At 30.3% G+C, this 15741-nt stretch overlaps 1 protein-coding gene across 30 annotated transcripts in view; it reads right to left on the reverse strand.

The window, feature by feature from the left end:
* Positions 1-15741, reverse strand: part of shot (dystonin-like protein short stop) — a 644960-nt gene that overhangs the window by 446264 nt on the left and 182955 nt on the right. For all 30 annotated transcript variants that reach the window (XM_075363589.1, XM_075363494.1, XM_075363728.1 and 27 more), the window contains one exon: positions 11100-11161. In XM_075363589.1, the coding sequence (XP_075219704.1) occupies positions 11100-11161 (62 nt within the window). The remainder of the gene's footprint in view (positions 1-11099; positions 11162-15741) is intronic.

Consider the following 15741-nt stretch of genomic DNA (forward strand, 5'->3'; position numbering starts at 1 on the left):
CCAGTAAACCGATAAATGTAATTTTTATGTCGAATAAAAATTAAACAACTCCAAGCGTAATCGATTACTTTCAATGTCAAAAAATAAAGGACTTCTGTTTTCACTGAGCTTTCCTCAGAAAGGCTTTTCACCTACGAATACGTAATGCAATTATGAATACGGTATTGTGCGCGATTTCCTCCCGAAATCACATACTCTTCAATTACCACGGAATTCGTGTTAAAAAAACCAAACGACTTCTGTATCGCGCTAAAATTGAACGCATTTTTTTTTATTCGGAAGGAATACAACTGTCCTAATTCTACCAACATTTTCGACATACGGTTTAGGTTATCCGCCAGAAGAAACTGGTTTGCCGACCTATGACGTCATAAATTAACATAATGACAGTGAGACGTGAACATCTACGAATCAAGACTATGAACCACGCACTAATCCGGTCTTTTTGCCCTAGGATAGATGCTAAGATTTGAAGCGAGTGTTTTTTTTTCTCTAAAAGAATGACATCATAACATCATAGATCTTAATAACATTTAGTAAAATGAAATCTACATTCGGTTTCCGACGAAATATTCGCCACGCCAACAAAATCTAACGTTAATTATAAGCATTTAATACTTATCTAGTTACCGCTTACGGCTCTTTAAATACACCATGATGTCATATAACGTTGCAAAAACAACAGTGCCGAGTTCACCACGGCCGAACTCAACTATTGTATTATTCATCGCTTTATTAAATAAAAATATTCCGTTTAACAAAACCTAATGTAAATTACAAGAGAAAATATAATTTAATACAAAATAAACTACATTGTACTTCACGATACTATTTTTCACCCCTCAGAATGACGTAGCCATTTCATATACAGATTTACATCGGGTAGAGGTTATTTTTTGCTCATCGCATAACGGCGTTATGTTAATCGTTATTTAAACGATTTTTTTCACTATTTACTTGCTCATATTTAATTTCACGAAATTCAATAATACCAATAGAAACACCTTCTTCTTAAAAAATAAAAATGTTTCTTAACTTTAACCTAACAGCCTTGCTTGCACATAATAATACTTAATAAAAAAAATTCATATCGTATCTGTTTTTTGTAATAACATTTTTTTTTGCGAGAATAATTTTTAATGCTGCAGTAGATGAAGACAGTAGTGACCACCAACTTATCCGTGACATCGCGTAATCTTGCTCGTATAATTATGAATATAATATGACATTAAAAATCATACATGTCTAAAACAGGAAGAATAACATTTAGATACGCCGTAAATTATATAAAAATAATTCTAACGATCCCGATATGTCTATCATCAAATGCACAGCCTAACCTGCACAAAAACTTCTGATTACACAAATATCTAAACACAAAAATATCTTTAAATATAAATCTTGCGAACGACTAGAAATCTTACTCTTCCAAAATAAAAAAATGCCGCAATACAGATTGTTTCATGAAACAAACAAAAATAGATTTACGTGAAGTACCAAAATTAAATTATAATACTGTTCCCAAAATATACCTAAATCAGTTTTTTAAATACAGTCAAATCTACTCTAAATAACATCGGTGAACCACAAACAGAATATAAAAGTTTACTCAAGGAAAATTTGTAACTAAATGCATCGCATTATTTTACTTTTTAATTTTTTGAAGAGGAAGACATTTTTTACAGTAGCTTATAAAACAATGGATATTATTTTTACTGAATCGACAGAGAGAAACAGCCTGAAATCTCCACCTTCATGTCACGTGGTCTCGTAAAAACTAATAAAAATCAAAAGAATTTTTTTTAAATGTACGCATAAAGTGTTTTATTTTTTCTGTTTTCAATATTTTAATATATAAGTATGCGTGTATGCTCACATGCGCGCGCGCGCAGTTTTGTAGATTTCCGCGCGGTACACAACTTACGGTACAAGCTTACAAACACAATTCATAATAATATAAAACGGTTTAAAAGAGTAACTTAATACGAAATGAAATCCCAACGATTAGCTGATGTTTCACGTACAGCACACGTACCGTCAAATCTAGTCGAAGTTCCGTGGGCGTCAATGCAAGGATAACGAAAGCGTCAGAAAAGGTCAACAGAGTCGTCGGCATTGACAAAACCAATTCTTTCTATTATCCGTCACGTCGTGGGTACGGCAACAACTCGCTGATCATTGTATAATTATAATAATTTCATGACATCTATGCAACTGTATACTTCAACGGACACGATACCCGACGTAAGAGATTTTAATATAATTCTCCTCAAGAACAATAACCACATTTTGAACATACAATTCGCTTCGTAAAAACCATTGTTTCTTTCGCGTTTCTTAACCGGTTAACTACGAAAATTAATAATAATAAGCAAATTATAAATATTTCGCAAAAAGTAACTAATTAGCAAAATCCAATTCGATTTTTTTGAACGGATTCTACACAAACAAAATCGATCGAAAACGTTCAATCTAAGGAAGAATGTTTCCTTTAAAACTAAACATTGTTAACAAATATAAACGGAGAAAGTCCTCATCCAGATAACTCAGAACCTACATCTGGAGATTTTTTATGTCGGTTATTTTTTACGAATGTAATTTTTTCAGGACAAGATTTGTTAACCCTTAATTTTTCAACAGATACTACTCGTAGACACCAGAATAAGATATCGCGAAATATAACAGACTTTGGATGTAGGTAGTAAATTTATTTATTACCTAGATAATTATTGAATAGGGATTAAAACATTAATGGGAATACGAAAAACTATGAGTTTCTTACACATTTCATATTAATTGCCACATTATTAATTCACTATTAATTCGTTTACAACGCGATTCTAAGTGATAAAACATTTTTTTATATCGTAATTTTATCTCGTATAACACAAATATTTTCTACAAAATTAAAATTCCCCTCTGTGTTCCAACAAAAGAGACCCTTCATGCATACCCTAACGCAAACTGCAATAACAAAATTTGATCGTATAAAAGCTGATCAATTATTCATGTGGGAGTGAGGATGCTGTGTGTATGCAATTCAGAAATTCTAAATCAGAGAAGGAACGAAGGTTAACGAAACAAGAATTAAAATAATTGGTAAAATCGGAATACTGTTGTCAATAACTGATCAATTATATAATGAAAAGGATCACAGAGAAAGCCCCCCAATAAAACTGGTATATTAATATTGAATTTGTAAACTTTAAGGGAGGAAGTATAAATTATCTCACGTTGATATTAATTTTCTCAGCCAATCAGATGTATTATCAGAAAGGGGAAATATACTGCGCGTATGTATTTCGGACAACGTTGACAAATACGTCCGGTGAATCTAATAATTGCTAATTTACCTACAATGTGTACGCTACATTACTGTTTAAAAAAAAATATTAATTTTAAATAATTACTTTTAACAAATTACTTTATCGAACAAACAAAATTACTAATAAAGAGATCCAACATGACTATTTAAATAGCAACAGTCATATATAAAATTAGAAAAAATCTAAATAAAACTTAATATCTAGCAATCTATATTATATCGTGAATGAAAATAAATAACGTCGATTTAAATTAACCTTTACAACAGTTACCATCTTTTATCCTGCGATACTACACCCTTCAGGAAGAAAAACAACTTTAAAAAAGCTGTTTAATGTATGATCGTAAAATAGAAAGATTAGATTATTTAATCGACATGAAGTTGTTTGTAATCTGCAAAAATACAGGATACTTGATATTCATATTTGCAATACATAATATTCATTATAATTAATCGGTTAGGTATATAAATTTAAGGTCATGTTCATGCGAAGTAGAATATAAATCATACCATTAACCCGCCTAATTATGTAAATGAGTTCGACTTAATTTTTGTTATATACATCATTCCTAATTTTACGCCATTAAGATTAACCCGGAAAATGAATGTCTTACAAAATCAAAAGTTTTTAGTCTTTTACGAATAAATAACCTCAACTAGAACGTTTCATTACGTAAACCATCATAATTACAACATGCGTATCTGCTGAATTAATACAAAAATTAGTAGGTTCATTTTCATCCGTGTGAAATTGATCAGATTTTATATGATCAAATTTGTTCTAACAGTTTTTGTTAGGGTGTATAAATGAAGTCTTTTTTGAAATATATAAGGGACAATTTTAATCTTCCAGAAAATATTTGTTATACGAGATAAATTATGAATTCTGCTGAATTTTTGTCCTTCTACTTAATTTATAAATCAACATCTGCTGAATTAAGAAATCTAGATCTCAATTCTGAAAAGATAAGCTTAAAAGGCAATCCGATCAATTGTTCCTGGTATTTTTCAAAACCGTAAATAGCCCTACTGTATTATTTATGTTTACCAGGCTTTAATTTAACACAAAGAAAAAGCTAATAATATTTTGTTATTTCACAAATGAATGAAAGATTTAAGAGCATCCGCGCGCACTCATGCTTGCATTAGCAGTAAAAAGAGAGCTCTTCAACAAATTTCCCCATTTAATCCTGTAAGACATATATATATATATATATATATATCTTTTAGATATACACATTCAATGCCATAGGGTTTTTTTTAAGGGATCTAACTAAAAAATTTTTGTATTTACTTTGATTGGGTATTTGCGCACGCAAATAAACAATGAATTGCCAGTTCGTAATGCAGATCTCAAGATTTTAAACACATACTCCACAACTATTTCCATCTAATAAGAAACAATGGGGCTTAAAGCCAACTTCCCAAGGACCCATTTCGGTTTCATTAATTAAAAATAATTGAAAAGAGTATACATTTTATGTAGGAGTACAGTTCGTGGTTATTACTTACGCCATAAAATATTTCCTATTATGAAAATTCCTGATAATCATACTGTTGAGTAATCAAGATTTTTGGCGATCTGGCTTTTGACTCCTACATTAAAAAGGGTTAAAGGTTTTGATTTTAAATATATATATTTTATTTGATCAGATAAAATAATATCAAATTTGCATTAATAATGGTTATTACTATATATGAGTTACTATGAGTCTATTACTCTTTCACGCAAGAAGTACTCAACCGATTGGGCTGAAATTTTTCACGAAAATAGTTGTAACACCTGGAAAGAATAGGATTATTGCCGTTACGAAATATTTGGGCGTTTTAATGGCTTGCTGTAACAACCGAATTACGTTTCTTGCCGATATTCAACTTTACTATGACCAAACCGTTAGATAAATCGAATTCGGAGACCACTTGCAGTAATTGAAATTAAATTCTCTAAAAAAAAAAGTCTACGTCTTTTTTTATATATCTTACGGTTATCGATAAAATTAGGTTCGACAATGGATGGCGTACATTCCTTTAGACTTGTTCTTCACTTTCAAGCGTTTTCAGTTTCCACTTAAAGCTGCTTTTTCGATAACAATAAATAAGTCACAAAAATAGACGTTTAAAGTGATCTGCACTTGGAAAATCAATGCTTCTCGCACGGACAATTGTATATGGCTAGCTTCAGTGTACTGCGCTAACAATCTGTGTACATAAATAAATATTCATTCCAGAGGTAATAGTTGTACACAAATACATTATTTAGATTATGTTGTTCACAAACTGTTCCAAAAAAAGAAGTTAGAAATACAAAATAAAAACGCACAAAAAAAGAAACGAAGTACCGTCCCGTCACCTGGTGGTGTTGGTCGGATAATGCTAAGAACCGTGAAAAATACTTTTTTACCTGTTCCAAGGACGAGTAACCAGCTATAAAACTACTATTTTTAAGATGGGATACGACTATTCTGAAACCCGAATACTTCAGATCAAGTTTTGTGTCCTTTGCTTGACCAAACAGTAGCTCTGAAAAGCTTATAATCCACTGATAATTTTTATAAACAACAGATTTTAATTATTTATCAGTATTATTCTCACAAGAATGAGGATAATTAACACAGCAAGGGTCCAGGGTGCTCCGCCCCTTGGCTAGACGGGAAGGGAGTCCGTAATAAAAAGTAACTACTTCAGGTACTTATCATAACAATTTACTTCTAATTAAAAATGATTGTTATTATAGCAACTTAACTGAAACAGGTTTCTACGTTTTAAATTCACGTACTTCTTGAAATTAATCCAGAAAGTTCGTATAATATGTCAATTATATCAGTCAACATTAATAACACCGTTCAGTTGGATAACTTAATAAAAGTATATCAAGTATATATTACTTTTAGTAATAAAAGTATAAACCTAATAAAAGTATATCGAATAAACTTCAAAAATTAACTTACTCTGTCAAACATTAACCCAAAGTTACTTCAGGTAAGATCAATCGACATATGCTGAATTATAAAACTACCTTTTCTTATCGTTTCAAGAAAGGTGTATTTTCAAACACCTTCAAATATGTTTACAACCTAAAATCTTAGCTTAAATTCTATTCAACCAAAACAAAATTATTTACCACACTTTAACGCAAAAAACATGTCCAATCAAATAGAATTCTACTTTAATCATTCTATATCGAACACTTATCTACCAGTTATCCTCAACATTCTTCCTCCACCTACATTATCTCCAATTAAATCTTAGAGATCTTAATGTACCAGAGAACCCAAGAAATAGGTGAAATTTCACGATCAAAATGAACGCCCACGGAGATGTCGTTTACATGTACGTCTTACTTCTCGACAATATACAAGCTAGTACGATTACATAAAAAATGCTGATATAGTAAATAAATAACGCTATTAAACGTAATAAAATAAATCTCACCGACAAACACCTAAATAATTATTTAAAAAACATCAGTCAATGAAAATAAAAAAGAGAAAAATTTTTGATAGGTGGTATGTTTCATTTTAACAACTCGTACTTCAAGAGCGGTAGACAATGATTTCGAAATAATTTTATGAACCGAAACAATCGAATTTCTACAAAAGATATACGAAATTGAAATATGGAAACACGCTTCTCTGAGCTGACTACTTTTGCCGACATCAAAAACACACTTTTAAAACTGTTCTCAAAAACCTCGTTAAACGCGCATAAAATGTTTTATCTCCGTCCATTATTGAAACGTATATGCTGAACGGTAATATTACAAATTTTATCATCGGATGCAAAATTATTTGTACATTTGGCATAAATTTCTTCGTGTACCTTAAGACTACTCATACAAAGAAAAGAGATGAAAACGAATAGAGCATAATTAATAATTGATAAATCTTACAAAATCAGATCTCCTACGTAATAAAAGAAAGCAATAAGTAATACAACGTAGGTAGCAACGCGACCCAGATGTGCCATGTGTAGGCAGAAAAAGTAAACCCACTGAGCTGCTATCGAAACGGTCAATGTTATCCGTAGCCCACACCCGGCCTCCACAACAAACATAACTCTGTATAAGGTACCACTTATACAAACACACACGCGCAAGCTGAAACCGATACGACGAAAGGGAAAGGACGACAAAACGAGACAAAATGTGTTCGTCGAACAGAAGTGATAACTGTGTGGGCGCAAATGCAGACGCACACACATACGTACGAAACCGATGTCAAACAGGTACGAAAACCCGTATGCACTCGAGCATGCGATAGTTTTCTTAAAACTGCCATGTAAATTAACTATGTAAAATAAAATCGTAATGTAATAAAACCGTGTAAATTAACTTCGATTATTCTTTGTGTATAAAATATCACAGAACAAAATAATTACGAATAAATAGAACAGCACCCCCTACACGGAACAAAAAGTTATTGGTGTATTCATAATTTAATAAAGAATATAAACTTAAAAATATTCTGAGCACCTACATAATATCCATACAACAAAAACTGCCTATTAAAGGAAACATCATTTCTCTTCATGAATTGTTTAATGTCAAAATGTTTTAGTAACAAATTACGAAACAATAATGATAATATACGAATTTTAATTAAGAAAAAAATAATGAAACAGAAATAATGTAATGATTATCGAATATTATTATTATATTCTTTAAATATCAACCAAACATAACAACACGTCGCAAAAAACTTTCTGCCAGATGTATCAAATATTAAGTATCACGTACGCGACTCGCAGTAATACGAATGTTCAGTTCAATGACGGCAACGACATCGATGAAGAATAAAATAACTCAAGCTCAATTAATGTATCGGCGATGCAAGATTTCTGGCACGTATACAACGTCCTATCGTAACTGTTCAAATTTGAAAACTCAATAAAAACAAAGTACGATAAAAGTAATAATAATTTAAAACAAATTTTAAATAAAAGTTAATAAATCAAAAAAAAACTTTAAAAAATATAATAAAGCCGAAATTAAAAATAATCTACACTATAAACTCAAAACATAAGTTTACTAACCATCAATTTGGCGCCGACTTAAAAAACATTCGGAATTTAAAGAAGGCTTCAAAAATTGATATTTTTACTGTAGATTTTTCAACTTTATATAAATATTTAATTTAATCAATGTATTTATTTAAATTGTTTTCCAATTTTTTACTTTATTTTATATAAGATATTGATAAGCCTGTAAAACGTCATCGCAAAAAATTTAAAGTCGAGGAGTACCAACGTTATGATGAAAATAAGAAAAGGTATGTAGAAAAAGGACTTAAAAAGGGCCTAAATTTTTCTGGAATACGTATTACATTATTACTCTAAATTTTCCAACTGATTTCCTATAATTACTGCGTGAAAATACTTTTAATTAAAGAATTACGTCAGGATTATACACGATTATATTATAAGGACTCGATACTAAGCAAAGATAGAGCGAATCGCCCGTATATGATTTATTTAAAAACCGTCCACTTAATTATAAGCATGAAAAAACTTACAACCAAAGCACGAGCGTTATTTTTTGCTGTACAAAATAAAAAAGGATTATCGAAATCGGACAGAAAAAATTATTATTTACGAAAAACCAGTTATTGCGATTAATTAAGAACTAAAATACATAAAATTATTGGCCACTTAAACTTTGCATCAGCAACCGACAAGTACTATACGATAATATTTATAATAGATAATATTAATAAAGATAAAATCCGTGTAGGACAAAACATATTAGCTGTAGATCAATCCTACACGAACATTAAGTAAGTAGGCGAATCGACAATTTATTTTGTTCAGTACTAAACCTTTCAAACTGTAAATGAAAATATTATAATAGTCAATACAATTATTTTAACGAATAAATGTAGGCAGAAATGTAAAAACGTGAAACCTATCACGTATAAACGACCAATCGCGTATACGGTGCGATTCCCATTTTTCAATTATTAATTGCAAATACCATCTGCTTTCACGTCTCGATTTTTCAAGGATCGTTTCGGTATCTTCTAATTATTATTTAAATAAATATTTATACTCCACGCGGTATCTCTTTTCAGTTGGACTTTTTCAATACGATCGCTAATTTTTGCTTTAATACCTCCGGAATGTCATCAGAAATGGTTATTTAGTTATGCTCCAGTTGAAAAAGGTGTGCTTAAATTTTAATTAAACAAAATGTAAAAAAAAGTCGCAAAAATATTCACTTCTTTTTCTCCTATATAACACGATAACTGTTCGTTTAAGAGAAAAGATCGAGAGAGAAGAAAGTTTTGTTATTAAATTTTACACACAATATCATAGGTTGCAAATCGGAAAAATACGTTATTATTGATGCAAAAATAGCAATAACTGTCGAGAAAAAAAAGCAGATTTTTGGGGGATTTTTTCGAGTAGTTATATTATACATAGGATTTTGCCTAAAATACATTTTTGATATGATACAGCAACAAGTCAAATTTCAAAAAAATCGGTCCGATAGTTTTTGCACAATAATCTTGCAAACCAGATTTTTCAAAATTGTGTACAGCCTGAAATAAAGTCTCCAAATACTTAAAAATTTATCACATACGAGAGCACTCACTTCCAACGCATTTAAAATAATTTAAATAGGTTAATTAGGAAAGCGTAGGGATTTTTTTATTGCAAATGTTACCTACTTATTTATTTGATGCTTAAATGTTTACAATGTAATCAGTTTCGTCTCGAAGCTGGTTTTTACATTAACTCTTTGAAAATATACAGAAAATTTTTTGTCGACTTTGTACAGACCTGTTAATTAAAATTACCGAAACATTTGAACTTCACAGAACTACTCTTAGATATTCACAATTACATTACAGTACAGTCTACAAATCGTAAATTTGGCGGACGAAAAGAAAATTGCTATTGGCAGTTGATATGACACGGTTGGAATTTTTAGCGTGTTCATCGCACTGAGTTAAAGCGAAAGAGGTTTAAAAATAACCAAACTGAAATTTGAAGACAAATTTTAGTTATGAAGTCGAATTCGACAGGTTAACAGAAACAAACATCAGGAGAAAACAAAACAACCTGGAATTTTTTACAATCACTACGAGCAACTTACTAAAGCTTCAGACTCATCGTCTAAAATGTAACGGTTAGTGCAATAGGAAGAGTATTATTTTTCTTAAGAGCACGTAAAAACATCACAATGAAGAAAACAGCAACAGCAGTTAATCAGTACTAATAATCAGTACTGAGTAATGGTTTTTTCTTCATTTTCTACATAATTCTGAGGCATATTTCAGAGATGAACAACTTCCTTATTATTCTTGATATTAAGAAAAATGAAAATGACGTAATCTATACGAGCAATGTCGAGCAGCCTTGGATAAACCTCACCTATCAAACTGTAATTGCATGTAATAATCTTAATATTCATTACAAAACAAAGATTAGAAAATTTTATTCGTGTCCGACCTTCCAAGAGTAAAATTACGTAATATTAAACGATTTATGAAAAATGAAAGAAAAAACAATGCTTAACGTTAACATATTTGCATTATACAACAGATAGACGCTAATACTACGTCTCTTAAACTTATTCAATGTAAATTTATTATGCCGACAATAAAAAAAAAAAAATTACTTAATATGAATACACCGTATTTTAAATAATTTAAAAAGAAATACGTAAAAAAAATTCGTGAAAGCAAAACAAAAAAACAACTTACGAAATTGTTACTATTTTAAGATGATAGCCTGTTTTAAAATAAAATAAATTAAATTATTTATTTATTTTTACCTTTTTCAAGTGTTTGTTGACCCATTTCGTAAATGTTTTCTTTTGTATTGCATCTCGTTCGTCTGAAACGAAAATAAAATAAATTGTTATTAAATATCATACAAATAAACCTACTTAAAAAAAAATTATGCTACTTTAAGAGTTTTACAGTGTTTGATAAGCACCTCATTCTTCGTCACGGTATTACTATTGCTTAAAAAACTAAACATAATAAATAAAAAAGCTAACGAGAAATAAAAATTACAATTTAAACAAAATAAAGTATTTTTTTTACGTACGATTTCATAAGGCTGAAAACAATTCTTTACATATTCGATAGGCATACCGATTAAATATTCATTAACAAATAAGTGGTATCCATCAATAAACTATTCGTGCTATATTAATTCTTTTAATATGTGAAATTACGTTAACTGCTGTTACTACATAAATGTATAATCATCGCTTCAAGCGAACTGTAATAAAAAAAAAACACCTGTTTACGATTTGTGCGATTTGGAGAACGATAAAATTATACGACGTATCAAATACTAGAAACGGTGAAAATTTTTATTTTTCTGTTTTATCAAATTTATGTACATAACTAGAGTATCAACATCACCGGACAGGATATTGTGTAAATAATATATACTAAGCCGTTAATCACGTAATACGAGACAAGTCGCGCACAGAAAAACCTGTGTCCTTGAAATTCGTAATGCAACCGATAAATATCGCGTTACACCCTAACATATACAGCAAATATATACGATGCAAAATTAACAAATGTATTTATCGCGGTAAATTTCAGCTATTAAAAAAATAAAAACCGTTCTTTTTTTCCGATCGGCTACAAGATATTGTCACTAGCCGAACTCACAACAAAACGCTTAATGTGTTTATTAATTGAAAAAATTAATCTTTCCGTTAGCTTTCTGTTTTAAATTTTTAACAATAAATACGATAAAGACTCTACTAAAGTGTTGAACTGTAGCAAACCACAAATAAAATGAATCTGTAAGCACATTTTTCAAACAGCGAGAACTCTTATTTAAAAAATCTTTTTATACTCTACCCTAAGGATAATATGGCATTATAAAGACACTTATATTAAAAAAAAACCTTTGGCGTAAAAATTTGGAATGTGAAATAACAAAATTTAATTTCTTTACCGATCTTAAGAAATAAAATATTTATATCAGAAAGTGCTGAAAAATACTAAGGATATTTTCAATACACATAATAATATTTTTAAAAATCGTAACGCGATGACGTAAAGTAATTACCATGAAGTTCCTTCATGGTAATTACTTTACGTCGCTTGGGTATTCAGTGTTAAATGTTTTTTTATAAAGCGATATGAGAATTTCTTTGGAGCGTGTATAAAAGATATTCCTTTTATTATAAGTAATCGACCAATATATCTAACTTACTGCAATACATAGATATAACATGATGTTATCACGGTACCCGAATTGTTGTATTAAATTCTTTATTTAAATAACATGTTGTCGATTAACGTTAATTTTTAAATGTACAGCCAACGCCCTATTCTAAACTCTGACAACCCTTTATTCATTTTCATTATCACGTAAAAAGAAAAGTTAATCTCATAAGTAAAGATGAAACGCCTCAATTTTGTTTTTTAATACCTTTATATCCCTTTTATTTATTTATTTTTTATATAGAACCAATCTAAGCGAAAAGCTGTAATATTATTCAAATTTAAGTTCAGTTATGAAAAATATTTTGATTTATCTTTTTTTAATATGATTCTTGGAATATGGTAACCCCTGTTACAGTGAACGGCTTATTTTTTCATTATGTCATGCTATACGCTCAATTTAAATAGTATTCACCTCCAAACCAATCAATTTTAACCGTTCCCACCCGTCTACAAACTTGCAAATCTTAAAAAGAATGTTGTACCAGTAAACTGTCTAAACACCCAAAAAGTATATTTATTACTATTCGAAAAAAAGGGACCGATCCAAACAATTGTTTTATTACGGAACAGAAGTTGAAATTTTCTTTCTTTTTACAGTAATTTACCCTATTACTGTAGCATTCCTCGTTAAAAATTGCGTTAATTAAAAATTTCATTGCCCAAAACGAATTAAACGGGCAGCATAATAGGCAAAGTTAAAACCGTTCTGTTTTTCATTTTCCACATTACACCAGCGAAACTATACATATAGCTTAGATAGTACGATACAGATAGCTTATATAGCTTAGATACAGATAGCTTATACAGATAGTACGTCCTTTCAATCCTTTCCTCTGCAGTTTTTATTTTTAATAAAATAAAAAAAGAGTAGGCACAGCTTTCTACGGTGAATACTTTCAAAGACATAGATCTTAAGTAAATCTGTCTAATTTTTAAGTTTTATCCAACAATCTTTTCAAACTTGAGATACAAAAATGGTTTTTTTACCTCCGGATTCACCGTTAGGCATTCTTCAGAGGATGAGATGAATGATTTGTAGCGTGTGTGAAAATGCCATGCCTGACCGGAATTCGAACCCGGGAAAGGCCGAGTCGCTACCACTCGCGCCACAGAGGCCGGCGTACAAAAATGATTGTATCAATATTCCAAGAAAAAATTGATAATAATTTAAAAACGTATGTTTAAATTTCCAAACTACAAATCAATTCATACATATATATATAACATAAAACAATGAAAACAACAAACTACACATGTTTTTAATAATTAATGATAATTAAATTTACAGATCACAAAAAAGTTCATTTTACGCAGTACGGTACGGCAAAACGTGTACAGTTAGTTGTATTATTTAATAAATTAACGGTTTTTGTACATAATGATTCAATATATCTTCTTTTTTTTAATTTCGGTTACTATTAAAAAAAAAAAAACACTCCAAAAGAAAGTCATATTTCAAGTACTCTCTTAAATCTGGAATTCATATTTTTTTATTCCAGAAATCTTGTTCCCTTACTTTAAAATGACCGTTCTAATTAAAACTTTTTCAGAAAAAAACGTTCTACGGTTGTTTTACTGCAATTCTTTAAATGTATATTTTACTAAGTATATATATCGATTTCGATATACATTATAAAGTAGACGATTTTCGTAAATACCATTACCAATAACAGTAGGATAGTACTGTGTTATAGATAAAGTCGAGTGATCTGTGACCGACAGAAATTTTAGTAATATCGAACGCATTCAAGATATTTGCGACTGAAGTCGTGAATTTTCTTGCTCACGATTTCAAATGAAGTTCTTATTTCCGCCCACAGAGAGCATCAAGGTCGAAAGAATAGTTGCAAGAGAAAGTTATGAATGAAAGAACGAACGAAAAAGAACATGATTTTATTGTATATGTGTTTGTCTGCGGAAGTATGTATGTATGTTGTGCGATGTGGAGCTTTTACTATATGTTCTTAACCGGCCTAATTCTCTGTTTAAGCATAATATATTAAGAGCATGATGTCCTATTGTGTCATACTTAAAAATATAAATTTTCGCTGAATTCAACAGTTAAATGTCAAAGAAGTATTTACAGTCGTGTACAAAATTTCTTTAATAATAAAAAGTAAACAAAACTAGTCTTTATTTAATAAATTTTACCGTATCAGAGTTAATATCGTAGATATTAATTTTTGAAACCGATTCTAAAAGAACCTTGATTTATTATTATAGTCGAACACCGCTTAGTGTATGTATCCCGGTCTAACATTAACTCTATGAACCGTGAAAACATGTCGAAACACCACCACCTTATAAATCGTGTGACACTATTTAGTACGTTCCGTTCAACCTTAAAGAAGTTTTTTTTTTATCGACGGCTGTTATGTATCTGTAATATGTATAAGTATTATAATAATATAAATATATGTAAAGGTACGATCGTGGATCAAATTTCGGTTTTAATTACTCGAAAAATAAATTACGTAGTGTGAATATAATACAGGTAGAAACGATAGGAAACTGCATATAATCAATGATGAATTTGAAGAGGCACGGAACGAGTTTAATTTTCACTCTCTAGATTTTAATATCGGAAGATCTTTACGGATATATATTCAAGCACACTCCAAAGGGCTTGTTTTCACTTCTTAATTAAAAAAATATTGCTTTAGTTTAAATTGCGCTTGAATGAAGCTCCAGTAAAATTTTCATGCTTTTTTTGAACGGTCACAACAGTAATTTCAAATCGAACAAGAAAATCACTGATTTTCGACCAAATGTTTGCCGGCCTTAAAATCGGATCGGAAATCAAACAATCGGGTCGATCTTTTCGGCCCGAAAAAGTCCTATAAGTAGCCGACTTATTTTCGCTTCTATAACTCGTCTAAAATTAATTACAAAATAATGATAGTCAATCGGAAAGCTTTTATGTAGTGCGGTTTTCGTTGGCATACGTTTACTTTACACAAGAATTACGATAATTTGTAGTTTTAAGAATTACGATAACTGACGGTACCGGGCGAGGATAAAACTTTAATATGCACTTCTAAAAGAGAAAGAAACTAGTCGATATAACCGATTATACTTCCTGAGCCGAAGACTGCTGCTTCGGTTCGTAAAGTGGCACTGGATAGAATGAATAAACAGATGGTTAATTTGGACGATAGATCATACCGGATACATGAAATCGTCCTTGAGCTGACACCAAAATAAGGTATATTTCTC

The sequence above is a fragment of the Lycorma delicatula genome, chromosome 1 (assembly GCF_047948215.1).
Source record: "Lycorma delicatula isolate Av1 chromosome 1, ASM4794821v1, whole genome shotgun sequence".
NCBI lineage: Eukaryota > Metazoa > Arthropoda > Insecta > Hemiptera > Fulgoridae > Lycorma > Lycorma delicatula.